Below are 15880 nucleotides of genomic sequence, written 5' to 3' on the forward strand. Positions count from 1 at the left end.
TGTGTAATACAACCAAGAATTATGTATTATTAATATTTGCATTACAGTGTTGGGGCTTCTAGGCACTATCAGGGCCCATTGTAGAAACACATAGTAAGAGAGTCCTTTCTACAAAGGGTTTACAGTTGAACTAGGGAAGATATAATTACTTCCAGTTTACGCAGTGATACCCAGATGTGACACACCATAGGCCTGTTCTTCCAGTTCTAGCAACTGAAAGCACACCCAAAATAGAGATTTTTTCCTATCTAGAAAATTTTGGTATTTAAACAAAGAGCACTGCTTTGAAGTCAATGGGACTACACACAGTGCATAGAGGTAAGCATGTGCAAGTCCTAGCAGGACTAGGGTCGAAGTTTCACAGAAAATATATGGTTAATGCTACTCTTATGGAAAACTAAACTAAGAGGTGGGAATTGAAAGGATCACAAAGATACTTGGTAGGAATATAGAGCTAAGAACTCAGATATTGACTGTCACTCTCTTCTGGTCACTGTGCCTTCATGAACTCTCCACATACTCTTGCATTATATAAGAGAAGCTTTTTTCATTTTTAACTAGCATTTTGACAATTAGTAAATTACAGTTTAGGGCCATATTCTCTGCTTTGTAGTTTCTTTGACTAGTCAGCAAATAACTAGCTAGATCAGATAGCCACTGCTCCTCTCTTATAGGCCTCAACCTTCATTCTTCCACATTATTTCTCCCCTATCCCTGCTGGTGAAAAGATGGATAAACAAAATGAATCTAAGATTAAGGAGTTTTCACTTTTCCAGTCCTTCAGCAGCTATTCCTTTGCTTTTTCCTTCCCCCCCACATAAATGCTGAGGAAACTACACCATATATCTGTAACCACTAGCAGCTTATAAATGGTAGTAGATGGGGCTGTGGGAGATAATGCAACAACACACCCAGCCTCTGGTTTGCAGAGGAGCAGGGACAAGATGGTAGTTAAAACAAAATTGTAGACAGTCTGCTTTGGTTAGATTAATTTATTGATGATTTCATAGTTTAAGAAAAAATATGCTCAAAATCATTTCAGGAGGAAGCCATATTAAAGCCTAAACAGACTCAATGACTCTACCTACATGATTACATATCAAGCACTACAATATCTGGTAATCTGCATTTAGAGCAACAGACAGTTTAGGTGTATGACCAACTATCTCAAAAGGCAAAAACCAGTAATTAAGCTCCAGTAAATGTCCCACGATTAGAGTTAAGTTCACATCTCCACCAGCTCCTAAACAGAATGCAGTTATTCTTCATTTAATGTTCTGTATTCCAATACATCTTGGCTGAACAATTGTAGATGTTTGTTACTTCTATCTCCAAATCACATTTGCATGTGGAAGCATTTTTGGGGAAAAACATAAGTTTACAAGAAATAATTCTTCCCTCCCTGCCTAAAGCGCTCCTGGCAAATTAAAGGGAACATGCTCTAGATATTCCTGTATCATCCACTCTACAGCTCGGTATTTCAAGCTCTCAGAAATAAGATTCTATCGTCCAATTTTCATGTGTGCACAGAAAACCTGGCACTATTTCTGTTCCAAGACTGCTTAAAGGGAAGGAGGAAAGGCCAATGCTCCTGTCCCCCCAAAATCACAGGCATTCATAGTACATGTGGGAAATACACAAGAGAACGGCTGATTACAGCGATCTATGGGACTGCAGTGCACTTCCTCTAGGGGAAAAAAATAGCTCCAAGAATATGATTTAAAACTTGCGGATTTTGTAAATATTTAATGTTTCAGAGTGTAACATTTTTTCCTGAACATAAAAAAAAAAAAAATTTGCACTTAAGTGCAATCATGGTTGCTTCCCTTAGAAACCATATGCTTGATTTCCTAAGCAATGATAATAAGGACTCCTTCATTGCCACCTATCTGCATCTGATGATCTATTTATGCACCTTCTCAAAGTACTCCTTAGAAGCTTCTGGAGTTGGCTTGATCTGCAAACAAAAAGATACAGTTTTATACAAGTTGGTATATAAACAAAGTATGAGATAAAAATTATGGCTTGATATATAAGATTCCATTTAAGAATACAGTTTATGCCTTTAATAAACCACACAGTTATTTCTGTATGTGCACTCACTCATGGAAAAGCAGCGTACAAAGATATTTTAACAGAAGTGCAGGCCTCTCGGCTGCAAATCTTAATCTTTCTTAGAAAAAAGAAAAATATTTAACTGAAAGACATTTAATAAATTTAAACTGATACAACAACAAGGCAAATCAGGACAATCCAGGCAGATTGTCATGACAGTTAATATGGGAAGCAAGTGAAGATGGTGTGTGCTCATATGTGCTGTGTGGATGAAGGTATTTTGTACTCTCAATACAACAGGTGAGTGGATGTTTTCTCCACACGTAACTCCTAGTACTGTGGATGAACATTAAATGATTCAGATGGAGGGCATCAATTCATAAGATGAAAAATTAAAGACTTTTAAGTTAATAAATTCTTCTATACAGTAGGGCCTAGTCTTCAGATTTTCCATGCAAAAAGGTGGGACATTTGCCAGCACTGAGTCCATATTTTGAATCATGATATTTAACCAACACATACCGTAGGGGACGCTGGAGTCCAGTTTGCTGGGCAAACCTCTCCATGAGTTTCCACATACTGGAATGCCTTCACCAAGCGAAGGGTCTCTTCCACACTGCGGCCAACAGGGAGATCATTGATACTCAGATGCTTGATGATTCCATTAGGATCAATGATGAAGAGACCTCTATAGAAGAACAAAGATGTTTTGAACCTTTACAATACGAGTTCTGTACCTTGTTTCTTATGCATGCTGAAATCTATTTCACAGAGGTGAAGTTATTCTAAAGCACTCATAGCATAGTGTATGGAGTAGTGATATGTTACATTTGTACAATACTTGCTAATGTGTACTTTTGTACAATAAGATAGTACGTAGTAACGGTAAAAGTCAGAACTAAAGATGCTGATTACAAATGTATAATAAGAGCATTAATCCCACCCATGCTTTCCAGGTACTGAAACCTATTATTTTGAGAGACACTAAAATTTGAGAGACCCTATTATTTTGAGAGACACTAAAATCCATTTAAGGTGCTACTTTGAGTCTCGTTTGCATATAGAATACAGGATTGAGTCTAATCCCTGGTTACAAGAATAGCTGGTTATGCATTTAAAAGAATGGCTTGATCTCACTCTTGACCTACTAAACTGGTTGAGTTAACTAGATTTGGCAATAAATATTCAAGTTCCTTCCTGGCAAATCCTTCCTAGACAAGTTGAGCAATTTTTTTTTTTAATTTTTTTTTTAAACAAAAATGTATGAAACAGAGTTAAAGAAAGTTCTGGGATCCCTACTGTTCTCAATTACTATACAGAGATGAGAAATAGAATTCATGCTTCCTCAAATAAAGAGGGGCAGAGAGGGTCCTCAGTCCACAGGGCGTGGAAGGACAAAGAAACAGAGCCAAATAGCATGTTCTTTTCCTTATCGTCATGTTGCAAACCCCGCTGTGCCACTCATGTGTAGCTAGGAATCTATGGGCATTCCAGAAGGGGGAGATTGGAGCTTCTGTGTTGCTTGACCTCCTCAAAATTGCATGGAGATCTGCATAGATATTAGTATTTACTCCAGCTTATCCTCCTCCCCCTCAGAGAGATAGGGAAGAGAGCAAACATTGGGTCAGGCACAAGCTGGGTTAGGAGAAGCTCAAGAACAGAGCACAACATTCTTTCCCCACAAGTGTTCCTGGACAGATAAGTTCCAGAGGCTTCACTCCTTGACCTCTCCATAAAGCCATATATACCCTTCCCCTACCTCCTACAGGAACACTCGGCAGAAACTGCAAAACGAGCCAGAGTTTGACAAGCTTCATTTCACCCTTGCCCAGGTTTTTGAGGAGAAAGGGAGTACGATATGGCCCATATAGTTTTAAACTTGGCACTGTTATAGCTCAGGCACAGTAAAGGTTACCAGAGAACAACGTCTTACCTTAGTGCTAGACCAGGTCCTTCTAATAGCACACCATAATCTCGGGAGATTTGTTTTGTCAGGTCTGACAGAAGTGGGATATTCATATGGCCCAAGCCACCACTCTAGTAAACAAACAAGAGAAGGGTAAGTTTGAGCATAGTAAGAGTGAAGATTGAATGTCTATTTAGCTTTTTATTTTCATTACATCACTGAATGCCTACTAGGAATTCCCTTCAGAAGTCACAGACTGATAAAACTTTCGTTATTGAGTCATTATTAAACTAGGCTCTTAATACAGTACAATTAGTTCACTTCCTTTGAGCAAATTTACTTGCTAGTGTTAAAAACACAACTCCCAGAGAAAAAAGCCCACTACACTGAGGATTTTAAGACTGCTGACACTGGAGGTACTAAACCACCCATAACAGCAATGGGAAGACTTTGGGAAAAATTATTTCCCCTTATGCAATAGGTGATCACTTTAATTAATTACAAGAGCATCTATTACACATGATCTAAGACACATAAGTCAATTTCTATAAGTACAGATGTTTGCATTTTTCTCATGTTAGTAACATGTACTTTTAAACAGATTATGTGGAAGATATTCAGTTTCCTATATTTACATAGTTTCAGTATTTAATGCACATTTTCCTATATTTGGGCAGTTAAAAGTGAGAGTATATACTGAATTTTGCAACATTTTGACTGCCAAAGGATAAAACCTATCCTTGAAATGAGACTGACGAGCCTGTTAGCTTTTCTATTCTTGGACTGTCAATGAACCATTGTGCAACCTTGGGCAATCAGTTAGACCATGAGTCTGCACATCCATATTCATGACAGAACTACTCATACATGTGCATAACTTTACTCACATAAGCACTCAAGAAATCAAGGCCTTTGTTTCTCTGAGCCTCAGTTTCTTAAATGTACCACAGGAAGAATACTTCCCTACCTTCATAGAGTGCTTTGAGATCTGTGGGTGAAACAGGTGCCAAGTACTATTGCACCCATGTAAGACTATAAATCCAAGCCAATACTGACATTTGGAGTTTTGGGCTAAGTTTGTTTAATATGAATAAAAACCGATTTGCCTAAGGCAAAGCTTTGTCCAAGTATATTAGGCATGGCAGACTTTAACAAAATTAGCTTCCTCCTCTGTCTGCATATTACCAAAAAAACAAAACACAGAAGAAGGCAGCAACAGCAGCTGGAGGTCCTTTGAATCTGTAATTATCCATGTCCCCACGCTGGTGCTGACCCATGCACACTTTTGCTAAAAAGTGTAAATACAATGAACCATCTCCACATAACCATATTAGCAACAACTGATCACATCAGTTAGGAGCTTTTTTTGAACTGCCCCATTAGGTTTTCTGGTTTGATTATTGTTGAAAGACAGACAACATTTTGGCACAAGCCAGTAGGAGAGTACTTCAATCTCCCAGGACACACTGTAGCTGACTTGAAAGTTGCCATACTTCTACAAAAAAACTTCAAAAACAGACTTCAGCGAGAAACTGCAGAGCTGGAACTCATACGCAAACTTGACACTATCAGACTGGGTCTGAATAGGGACTTGGAATGGTTCTCTCATTACAAAAAGTAATTGTCACTGTTCACACTTTCTCACCTTATAATCAACGGTTCTGAATAGGCCTCATCTACCATAACCGAATTGACTTTATTAGCACTTGCCCTCCCCATTGTTATGTTTCTTACCCTTGGATGTATGTATACATATATACATATATATATATATATATATATATATATATATACACACACACACACACACACACACACACACACACACACACACACACACCTCCTATCTGTGATTTCCATTTCATGCATCTGACGAAGTGGGTTGCAGCCCACAAAAGCTTATGCCCGCAGAAATTTGTTAGTCTTTAAGGTGCTACAGGACTCTCGTTGTTTGTACTGACTGTAAAGAGACCTGAGTGTGAGAGTAAATCCCTCTTTCCCTCAGGGAGAGTTAGGTGCACCATCTTATTACACAAGAAGTTTTAAGCTTTTTTGTATGTTTTAAACAGGGTTATTAGGTATTTCAGTAGCTTTCAGCTGATGCTATAAATCCCCTAACAAGCCTATTATTCTTTGTTTCAGTTAAATCAGTGAAAGAAGTTGTCAAAGTTAGCTACTGATTAACTACTTACTATTTATGCATACACAGCAGAGATATGTGGTAACTACTAAATTCTAGGTACAAGAGCACAAGTAGTAACTGCCTTTATTTGAGGCATCTCATAAGCAGAATATGCATTACACATTTACTCAGAAGTAACATTTAATTACACTGTGTAAGCTTCAAGAGTACTGAGACGTATACTGGACATGGAAGCAAACTATCTGGTTGTGTTATTACTTCAAAAGTATAAGGTTCAAAAACGTCTTAGCTATTACCTATAAATGGCAAACTTCTGTGTTTTGAACTATTATCGGGCTCTACATTTATTTTAAAAGAACTGGATGAGGAACATAGTGCTTCAAAGTTTAATACTTAAAATTAGATCTTTAAATCATTCATGTTATTTATACTCACACAGAAAAGCTGTCAAATGCTACAATCAGGTAATTCCTTCTTTGTTTGCTTTTTTGAGGCCTGTCCCATCCCCACCACATCTTCATCACTCAAATGCTCTTTTATTTTAAAATAAACTACTGTAAATAATGTATGCAAAGGTGAATATTTAGGAAGTGCCTCTGTATGTACTTGTGTTCAATTATAGAAAGATTATTCAAAAAGGAGAGTGGAAATTTATGCTTGATGGTAAAGGTTTGCAGAGTTGAATCCTAACTGACGTAGTCCTGTTGATGGCAAACAGCCTCTTTGCATGAGCAAACATTTGCAGGATTGTACACTAACCTTCTCTATAGCATTCTGCAATGTGCTGTTAGTGAGAAACAGTTGCCTGACTCATACCTTCCGTGGTGTATTTATCCAGGCCAGATGACAAAAGTGAGAATCCACAGAGACAGCAACGACCTCACAGTTCACATCATGAAATTCATTAGCTTTGTCACTGAAAGCCACAATTTCTGTCGGGCATACAAAAGTGCTGGGTGGGAAAAGAAGGGTAGTAAATAAAAATTAGAAAGGAAGTTGTAATTATTCCAGATTTAAGCTTCACAAAGAAGTTTTAAAAGAATGTGGAAACATTTGTTTCCAGGCACAAAACACACTGCTCTACTACTTATATAGCATGTTTTACCGTTCTGTTTCCTCAGATTCAAGTTTTCAAGGAGCTAAATCAGTTTCAGCAAATCTCAGAAAAACAGCGATTGCAATGCAGTTAAATGGTGCACTGATTGTTGTGTGTCTACATTTTCAACAAGCAAGCCATTTTCATGAGTTCCTATCCTGCTGGCTCTTGGCTAACAGATTTTGCAGGAAAGTTCTACATTAGAGGAACGTGGATGGAGGGGTTTAAAATGGAATCCATCCCTAGCTCCTCACCTGCAGAGCCTCTCCACAGCTACTACTGTGGGCTCAGAACTTCATGTAAGCTGCAACCCACAACTCCCATTCTGGACAGTTTTTGTTTAATGGAGCTGCTTAAATCATAGATCTTCTGACTTTGCCACAGCCCACCCCTAAGTAAAACCCTTCATGATGATGGGAGCACCATGGCGTAGTCAGAGGCGTTCTCATACACAGCATCCCTGCAACTGGGATCCCTCTATGCAGTGGAGCCAAGTCTGTTCTGAAGCACTGGAGGCCCTCCAGAGGCACAGGAATTGTTCCCAGCTTTACACTCAAAATGAGCCAACAGAATTATTGTTGCAGTGTGAAACTATCTCCTCCCCAACTTTTATCATTCACACTCTAGAAACAGACATGCTTCTCTGCTTGACAAGGATACCCAGGACAAGGTCAAATGAAATGTCGGTGGAGATAGAAACCCACAACGTGCTGTTTCTGTCTGATTGAGCAGGAGTTTAGATAACAAAAAAAAAAAAAAAAAAAAAAAAAGTTACACTCACAAAACCAAAGGATAGAAGAAAAGTACCAGGTATTTCCCCTTAAAGTCATCTAGACTCATTTCTTTGAACTCTCCATTGACAACAGCGGTTCCTTTAAAATGTGGGGCATGTTGGGTAACGGCAGGAACAAACCTTGAAGAACCTAGAAAAAATTATTCATATTGTATATAACTGACAGATACTTTTAAACTATAAATGAGTTAATTAACCAGAGTACTATGTAGGAATGCCTGACAATTTTGAATCAACTCTCATTTAATCAGTCATGAGGATCAAGAACCACCATATAGTAGCAGGAATATATTTATTTGTGCTCATCATATTGTTAGGAATATATAGATTTGCCTTTTTATATTATAGCAAAGCGGGAGGGGGGGAGAAAAGGGGTGTTATATGTTTGAGAAGCAGAGATGCTCAGAGAACAAAAGTGATATGTTAGAAGTGTAAGCTTTCCAACTCAATCCTGTAAAGAGAAAAACTTTAGTCACTTTGCCTACATGTTATCCAGACAAAGATCAACATTTCAGGACTGTGAAACTGCAAATTTATTGCAGATCTGCAAGGGAAGTTATGTTCCAAGAGCACACAGTCCGGCTCTGTCCTCTTGTCCTGCTGCTCAAACACTCCAGCAAGGTCACCTTGGACCACACTTCAGATTCCGATGAAGGGCTGCTTTATCAGTCAAGAAGTGGGAGAAAAAGGAAACGGGGGGGAGGGGGGGAGTGAAGGGAGAATGGATTTTGCAGGCGTGGGACCCACAAGCCCTAGGGATGGCTCCGAGCTACACTGTAGCCCTTGCAGGCTGTAGGCAGGTTCCACGTGGGAGCCCAGGCAGAAGCACCCGCTTTGCCCGCCAAGCGCTAGGGGCGGCCGCAGCTGACTCTTCTCGGCCGGCGGGGCGGCTCTGACTTACTGGTGCTGAAATGGAGCCGGGCGAGGGGCGTGCACGTCCTCGCGGCGGCGGCGGCAGCAGCAGGGGGTCGCTGGGCAGCCGCACGGGCCCCCCAGGTGAAGGGATTCGCCCGAACAACCTGGAAAGAGAGAGAGAGAGGGCAGCGGTTCAGCAGCAAGTTCAGGAGCGGGGCTGTGCCGGGAGTGCGCACGGGGGTGGGAGCCCTGTAAGGAAAGCGGCCCAGTGTACCACAGACTGGCCTCCCGGCCCGCAAGCGCCCTGCAGCCCGGAGGCCCCGCGCGGGGCCGGGGAGGGAGCGAAGCCCGCGCGCGCTTACCGAGGGCTTCAGCAACCTTCGTAGCGCAGCAGCCATCTTCGGAGCGGCTGAGTGACAGGCGGGCCCGCCCCGGCCGGCGGCGCCGTGAAGAGAGCGGGGCGGGGCCGGGCCGCCGCGCTGCAGGGACTCCGGAGGCACCGGCTCGGTGGCCGCTGCGGGGCGCCGGCGGACTGGGAGAGCAGTGGCTAGGAGTCAGGTCGCCACCCCCCCGGGGTGCGCTGAGCCCGGGACCCACTCACCCTGCCCCCTGAGGTGCACTGAGCTTGAGGTCCATGCAGGGTCCACCTGGGATCCACCCATTCTACATCCTGAGGTACATCGGAGCCTGGGGATCCACTTGCCCTGAGAATCACTGAACCTGGGGATCCGGTCACCCTGCAATCTGAGATATACCATAGGGATCCCCCTGCCCAGCTTTTATTTGCAGGGGGTCCACCAGCACCTAATTCCAGAGTATCTAACTGCTCTTTTCCTTCCCCTGCATTTTGGGAAGGGCCAAATGCAACCCCCACCATGAGGGGACCCCCCCTTCCTGCACCCTGGGGAAGACAGCCCATCCCCATCCTGGATTCCCAAGATCTCTGAGGGAATCCATCTATTCTTCACCCTGTGGAAGGCCTGGTGGACACTCCCTGCATCCCAGATCTCATGCCCCATACTAAGGGGAAAGCCTGAAGTTGACCTTCCCACCCCAACACCCCCATGCTGAAAAAAACACACCACAGCGTGGGCAAGGCCTAAATCCAATCACTACACCTCACCTCAAGCTGGCCGTCCTACACTGCATGGAAAGCCTGGACTATCACCACTCTTCGCCCAAAATCCACACTTGCCAAACCTGGGTATGGAGGCAGTTCAGATCATAAGGAAGGGCAATGAAAGAAAACATGAGACTGGGAAAAGGGTACAAAAGGGACACAAAAATGTAATGTGGTGAATAGCTACTGTGACACACTCAGCTCTCCTTAGGTGGGGAACGTTATAATAGCCACATGTGGCTAAATTAGGCCAGGCTTAGTGATAAAAGAGAAGGCACCAGAGATCTAAAAGGGGAGTTTGCCTGTGGCCTGCCTGCTTGGTGGCAAAGCAATGGGGCAGAAATGCCAGCTCAGAAAAGGCTGATTGAAGGTTGTAGCCAAACTGAACTATCCCACACAGACCCTAGAAGGAGCACTGTGGGATTCTTGACCCAAGGAAGGAAAACCCATTGGAGTTATCAGCATGCATCCCAGAAACAGGGCTGTGAGATGCCTTACATAAGGGGGAAGCTGATGGGAATTCAGAGGGAACAAAGGTTGGAATTGAGGCTCTAAAACCCTAATTTGATATGTTGTAACAGATCTAATAAACGAAACCTCATAAAAGGTGGATCATGGTTAAAGTGTTCTGGCCTTGGAGTAAGTTCTTGTAAGAACCAAGAAGGAACGAAGGAAGCAATACCTGCAGGGCCAGGTTGTGCCACAAAGGGGTACTCTGAGATGATTGCCTGCTACAATTGGACTTCCTAAATATGTTCCTTGTACCATTTATCATCACTATTCCCAAATATTTAAGGCACACTGACAATGTGCTGATAAGTGCTGTAAAAACTAGACAGAAATTGCTCCCCCATGCACCGCAGATGTGCTCACAGTCCAAATTGTGTGTGCCTCTCTGCGGGAAGGAATGATCCTGTTTTTCTAGTAATACGTGGTGATATGAGTGTGCTGCTCATTAGACCCTCTTTAGTTAGCCTATGTTACGTATGAGGGGAAGTTGTATGGGAAAGAAGTCTTAGCAAGGGGCTGACAGTCATCAGAATTTGCTATCTGGTATAGTTAGGAAAATAGGGTAGCACACACAGAAAGCAGCAGCTGGAAAATGATAAAACAATAGATGGGTTAGGTGGCCAATTTAGTCACCTTTAATATGTGAGAGTTTTCACCACCCCCTTGCACTTTAAAACTACATATTTCATTAGATTTAAATAACAGTAAAATATGGCCCCTTGTGATGGGATGTATACCCTCACACTGGCACAGAAAGAGTTAACTGGAATTAGTGCACCTGGTTACACGTGTAGGGTGGGCCAGGTCCAATTTAATATTAGGACCAGGTCTGAAGGATCTGGGTGGCTGAATTAAAGATGAGTGCCAGCTGGAAGGGAGTTGAGTTCCTAATAAAGGAAGGACTTCAGGGCACTAATGAGGCTGGGTGGAGGAAGTGGTGGGCTAAAGACCTGGTGTAAGGCTGCTGAGCTAGTGTTGTGTAGGAGTTTGCTACCCACACAAGATTGAACCAAATGTGGCTTGGCTGGAGGGATGAGTCACAAGAAGGAGATTGTCACAGGCCTGGAGTAGCTTTCAATGGGACACCATGGCAGAGGGGAAGATGCTGTTATATAGCGTATTGGTTGGTGCTTGCTCTTCTACAGTCTCTAAAAAGCTTCAGGTGTCCTAATGATTAAACTTAAAATCATAGTAGCTATTCATGGTATATGCAAATAATTTAACTAGCTTTAGGTTTAGTAGGAGGGGAACACAATTGTGTTGCTTTCCCCTTGAGAGAAGGCAGGGATTGAAAATGATGCTGGTTTGAGGGCCCTGGATTAAGAAATTCAGACCTGCATCAGAACAAAAACTAAGCCCTGATAGACTGTGGAGTAAGGTGGAGTTGTAAGGTAAATAGTTTATATTAACTTTGAGTTCAGGGCCTTGTCTGCACTAGGGACTTGCCCCAATTCTAGCTGTTGGTGGCTAAAATGATGATTATCAGAAGGGGGGTTGCCTTTTTTAAAGGCTCACTGTCTCAAAACCTGTGAGTTCTAGAAACACTCTGATGAGCCATAATAATTTATTTTCAGGACCAGTAAGCTTTTTTTTTTTTAAAGCGCTTGACCTGGACCAATAATCAGAAATAACTACAACTTGTATGGGCACAGTTAAGAGCTGCACAGAGAGCTATGTATGAGTGGGAAATTTGAGTTTAGCTGAAATTTCTCCTCTGCTGTCTGGTGCATCTTTCTGCTCCCTGACCATCCGCCTAAAACCCTGTTTCTCTCTCCCCTTCTTGTCTTCTGCCTTTCTCTCTATTCTCCCAGCTTCTCCAGCTCCCATTTTGGTGCTGCTTAGATCACAAAATCAACTGTGTGGGTACCTAATATGCACTGCAGTGGTCCATTGATGCTGTTAAAACAGTCCCATCATGCAGTGTGGCCACAGCTTAACCATGTTTTAACGATGTCATCATAGATGGTACTCTTCCTCCTTCCCCTGTTATGTATATCCTTTTCACCAATTCCATTTCTTTGGTTTTAATCTATAGAATCCTAGTTTATTTCTAACATCAGTATATTTAAGATTCATATTTTATTGCCTATAAGACAACATTCTGATTTAAATATTTGCTTATAAAATATTAAAATTGGAGTCATGATCTACTCAGATAATTAAAGCACTAGATTTCTTTCACAAATGGTCTTGATTGCTGTTCTGAGGGAGTTCTGCTCTTGTGCCTCAACTTTGCAAGTTTGACACCAGGTCACAAAATGTGGTTCACACCTGAGATCATAGAGAGAAAAATGGCTGAGCCACAGTTCTCTGATCTGGCAGGCCCCAATCCTACAACTGAGTGTGTGGGCAGAACTGGTCCCAGGCAGACCCTGTGAATGTCATTGGGACTCTATGTGGGCACCTTAATCTAGCTACATATTATCAGTTGTGGGATTGAGGCCTTGGAGTATGATGCAAACCCCACTGAAGTCAGAGAGACTGCCCCTTGACTGACTGCAGTGGACTTTGGATCAGGCATTTGAGCCTCATCATACAAGATGCTGAGAGAAGGGGCCTAATAGGAACTGGGCTGGGACTTGGACTCTGCTATGAGCCTGCTGTGTGACCATGGCTATGTCACTTACCCTTTCTGTGCCTCCATTTATGAAATGGGGATAATGATACTTGTCTGCTTTTGAAAAGCACTCAGATCTATTGATGAAAAGCACTAATGATTCTGAGAGAGTTGAGGGTTTAAAGCATCTTACAGGATCACTAGTAGTGGAAAAATTATTCCTTTATCCAAATTTAATAGATAGCTAAAAGGATGGGGGTGGAGGTCAGAGGAAGCACAAAAAGCCCATCTCCCATTGCCATGGTCAGGCTAGTGTTTGACTTCTTGCTGATTCCAAATGTGGCCACTTTCTACATAACTCAGTTTTTATTTTGTTGCCTCCTTGACAGTCTCTGCCCTCCAAGTACTTAAATTGCTATTAGTCACTTTTCTGCTTCATGATAATGTGATTCCACAAGAGATTTAGAAACAGTGGGAGAAGTAACATGGACCTGCAGATTCCATATTTCATAGATGTAAACCAAAACAGACTTAGCACTGGTGGTTCATGTTGTGGATGTGCTGCAACACCCCAATGCTGTTGGTAGGTGGCAGCCTCTCTCCTTATGCAAAGGATTCTGTAAAGGTTACATGGTACACAGTCAATCTGCAAAGGCTGTTGCATAGGCCAGCTGAATCTCAACCTACTGCTATGGAATATCACGGGAGCTGAGGGGGTTAAGTGATTTGCATAGCTGGACATTACTCCATTTCAAACATAGGCCAGCTTAGAGATGATGATGAAGGGACATCAGTGGGTTAAATATTTTTGGGTGTGGTGTATACGAGGGGAGAGAGAATGTTTCCTCCCGATAATATAGGCAAAGGCCTCTCTGGCAGCGGGTAAGCTTGGTGTCATATACTAACACTTTTTAAAAATACAGTAATTAGGCCAGGAGGCTGGTGCTCTGAAGGCAGGATAAAGTTGGGTGTTGCTGCAGTATTCATGGCTCTAGACCTGTGAGCCCACCCTGTCGATGACTCATCTGTTATAATGGCTCATAACGCTCTGCTTAACTGCCCTCCTTTTCTTATTACAGTGATGCATTTGTGCCTTTGTAGCTAACAGTCAGCACTTCATCCATAAATGAAATGGAAGAGGGCTGCCAGCACTGTGTTTTCCTGATGTCCAGCAGTCATAAAAAGGGTTTTATGAGGATTGGTGAGGTTTTTCTGACCACTCTAAATGAAAAATGCCTTCATTTGTGAAAGCTTAAATATTTCTGCTCTGTTTATACCTTTATTCTTCTGAGCTTCAATTCTTCTCCCTAGCGAACAGTTGTGCTATGGTCCTGATCCTCTAGCACAGTTGTGAGAAGGATCAGGCAGTGATGTACCATGGGTCTCCGGTGCCTGGGGGCCAAAGCTTGCTTTTGTGCCTCCCCCATGCCTCATCTGCGCGACCCCCATGCAGGGCAGGAGAGGTCCTTGGCTCCCACCGGATGATGCTGCCCCCCAGTTACCCTGAGGAAGGGGGGGTCTGTACCTGTTGCGGGGAGCATGCCACTTTCCTCCTTCTGCACCTCATACTTACTCTCCTGCTCCAGCCCCACAGCACAGTCAGTCTGGTGCTGGCTCCCCCTACCAGGTGGGGTGGTTTCACCAACCGCTGGAGGGTAGTAGGTGGGGGGGGAGGTTCCTCCTGGTCACCTAAAGCTCTCAGCCCCCTACCTGCCCTGGGCTCCGTCCAGCTGTGGCTCAGCCTCCTGCACCCTCCCCCCCCGCCCAATCCTCTGTGCATTGTAAAGGGGCCTAGCAGCCACCCTGGAGCCTTCCTGCCTCCCCCTCTCCCCCCTGTTGGTATGCCACTGGGATCAGGCCTCAGTTCATGAAGGTAGGCAGATAATTGATGAAGAAAGGTGGTGCCTAGACACACCCATTCCCCTGCCTCCTAATCCATTTACCTGAACTGGGATTTCAGAGCAATGTAACACATGCACTTGAGGCTCTGGGATTTCAGAGCGGTACAGAAGGGTGCAGAATAATTGCTCTAGAGGCAGTGTCCTCCCCTAGCTGGGAACAGAACCAGGGATTTTTCAGGTGGAAACCTCCAATAGTGAATGCTGCTCAGAATGGTGTTTGCTTCTAATCATTGGTTTTGAACTCCTTCCCTGCGTTTCTCCTTTAGATATGTGGGGGAGGGGAGCAAACTCGGAGCTTGGCCTATGATGCTGTGCAACAGGGTACCTAGAACAGGGACTTAAAGAGAAGGCATGCCACAGCGAAGACATTGGAGCCTAGATTCAATTTGTATACTCCACAGCTACCTCTGTTTTAGGCCAGGCCTTCTGCTCCCTCCTTTCAGCAATGCTATTACAAAAGGAAGATACTACGCTCCTGAGTCTACCTTGATCACTAGCAGAGACCATTAGTAAGGTAAGAAATGGGTGAAATCATCCAAACTAGTTGGTAAGACTGCTCAATGTCTTTTCCTCAGCAGCCTGGCTACTCCCAGAGGTAATGCATGTCTTTATAGGGATTTCTCAGTTAGGTAAGTTGAAAAACACACATGGAGAACCTTTTAAAAGAGAACATCCCGCCCCTCTATCTTTGTAAAGATGAGCTCTAGAGCGGTGCTTTGCGGAGAGGCAGTTACAGCTGTTTTGGTCCCTGGAGATTAGAGACAAGGTGCGTGAGGTAAAAGCTTTCATTGGACTAGCTTCTGTTGGTGAGAGAAACTTTTGAGCTACACAGAGCTCTTCTCCAGGTCTGCAAAGCTGCTCCAATAAGAGATTACCTCACCCACCTTCAAGGAGAGGTCTCCATACCCAGGAGGGAGGGCGAGGAGAGAAGTATATGTCTGAAA

General features: G+C 43.2%; 1 protein-coding gene across 1 annotated transcript; it reads right to left on the reverse strand.

Moving 5' to 3' along the window:
• Positions 1–977: 977 nt before the first annotated feature.
• Positions 978–9322, reverse strand: PRDX3 (peroxiredoxin 3). The gene is made up of 7 exons (XM_067561318.1): positions 9211–9322; positions 8895–9012; positions 7982–8123; positions 6921–7056; positions 3989–4092; positions 2578–2743; positions 978–1957 (listed from the first exon to the last, which is right to left on the reverse strand). Exons 1-7 carry the CDS (start codon positions 9244–9246, stop codon positions 1904–1906), a joined length of 756 nt encoding a protein of 251 aa, XP_067417419.1. The 5' UTR covers positions 9247–9322; the 3' UTR covers positions 978–1903.
• Between the last annotated feature and the right edge of the window lie 6558 nt (positions 9323–15880).

This window comes from Emydura macquarii, unplaced genomic scaffold, assembly GCF_026122565.2.
Source record: "Emydura macquarii macquarii isolate MOO-44397 ecotype Brisbane River unplaced genomic scaffold, CSIRO-AGI_Emac_v2 contig_2372, whole genome shotgun sequence".
NCBI classification, from domain to species: Eukaryota; Metazoa; Chordata; order Testudines; family Chelidae; genus Emydura; species Emydura macquarii.

What these genes read in the sequence shown, in the direction of transcription:
- PRDX3 (XM_067561318.1), bottom strand. Translation starts at nt 9,246, where the DNA reads ATGGCTGCTGCGCTACGAAGGTTGCTGAAGCCCTCG. An exon ending in GAAGGTTGCTGAAGCCCTCG is followed by an intron (nt 9,013 to 9,210) that starts GTAAGCGCGCGC and finishes CTCTCTTTCCAG; the next exon opens with GTTGTTCGGGCGAATCCCTT. An exon ending in GGATAAATACACCACGGAAG is followed by an intron (nt 4,093 to 6,920) that starts GTATGAGTCAGG and finishes TTTGTTTACTAG; the next exon opens with AGTGGTGGCTTGGGCCATAT.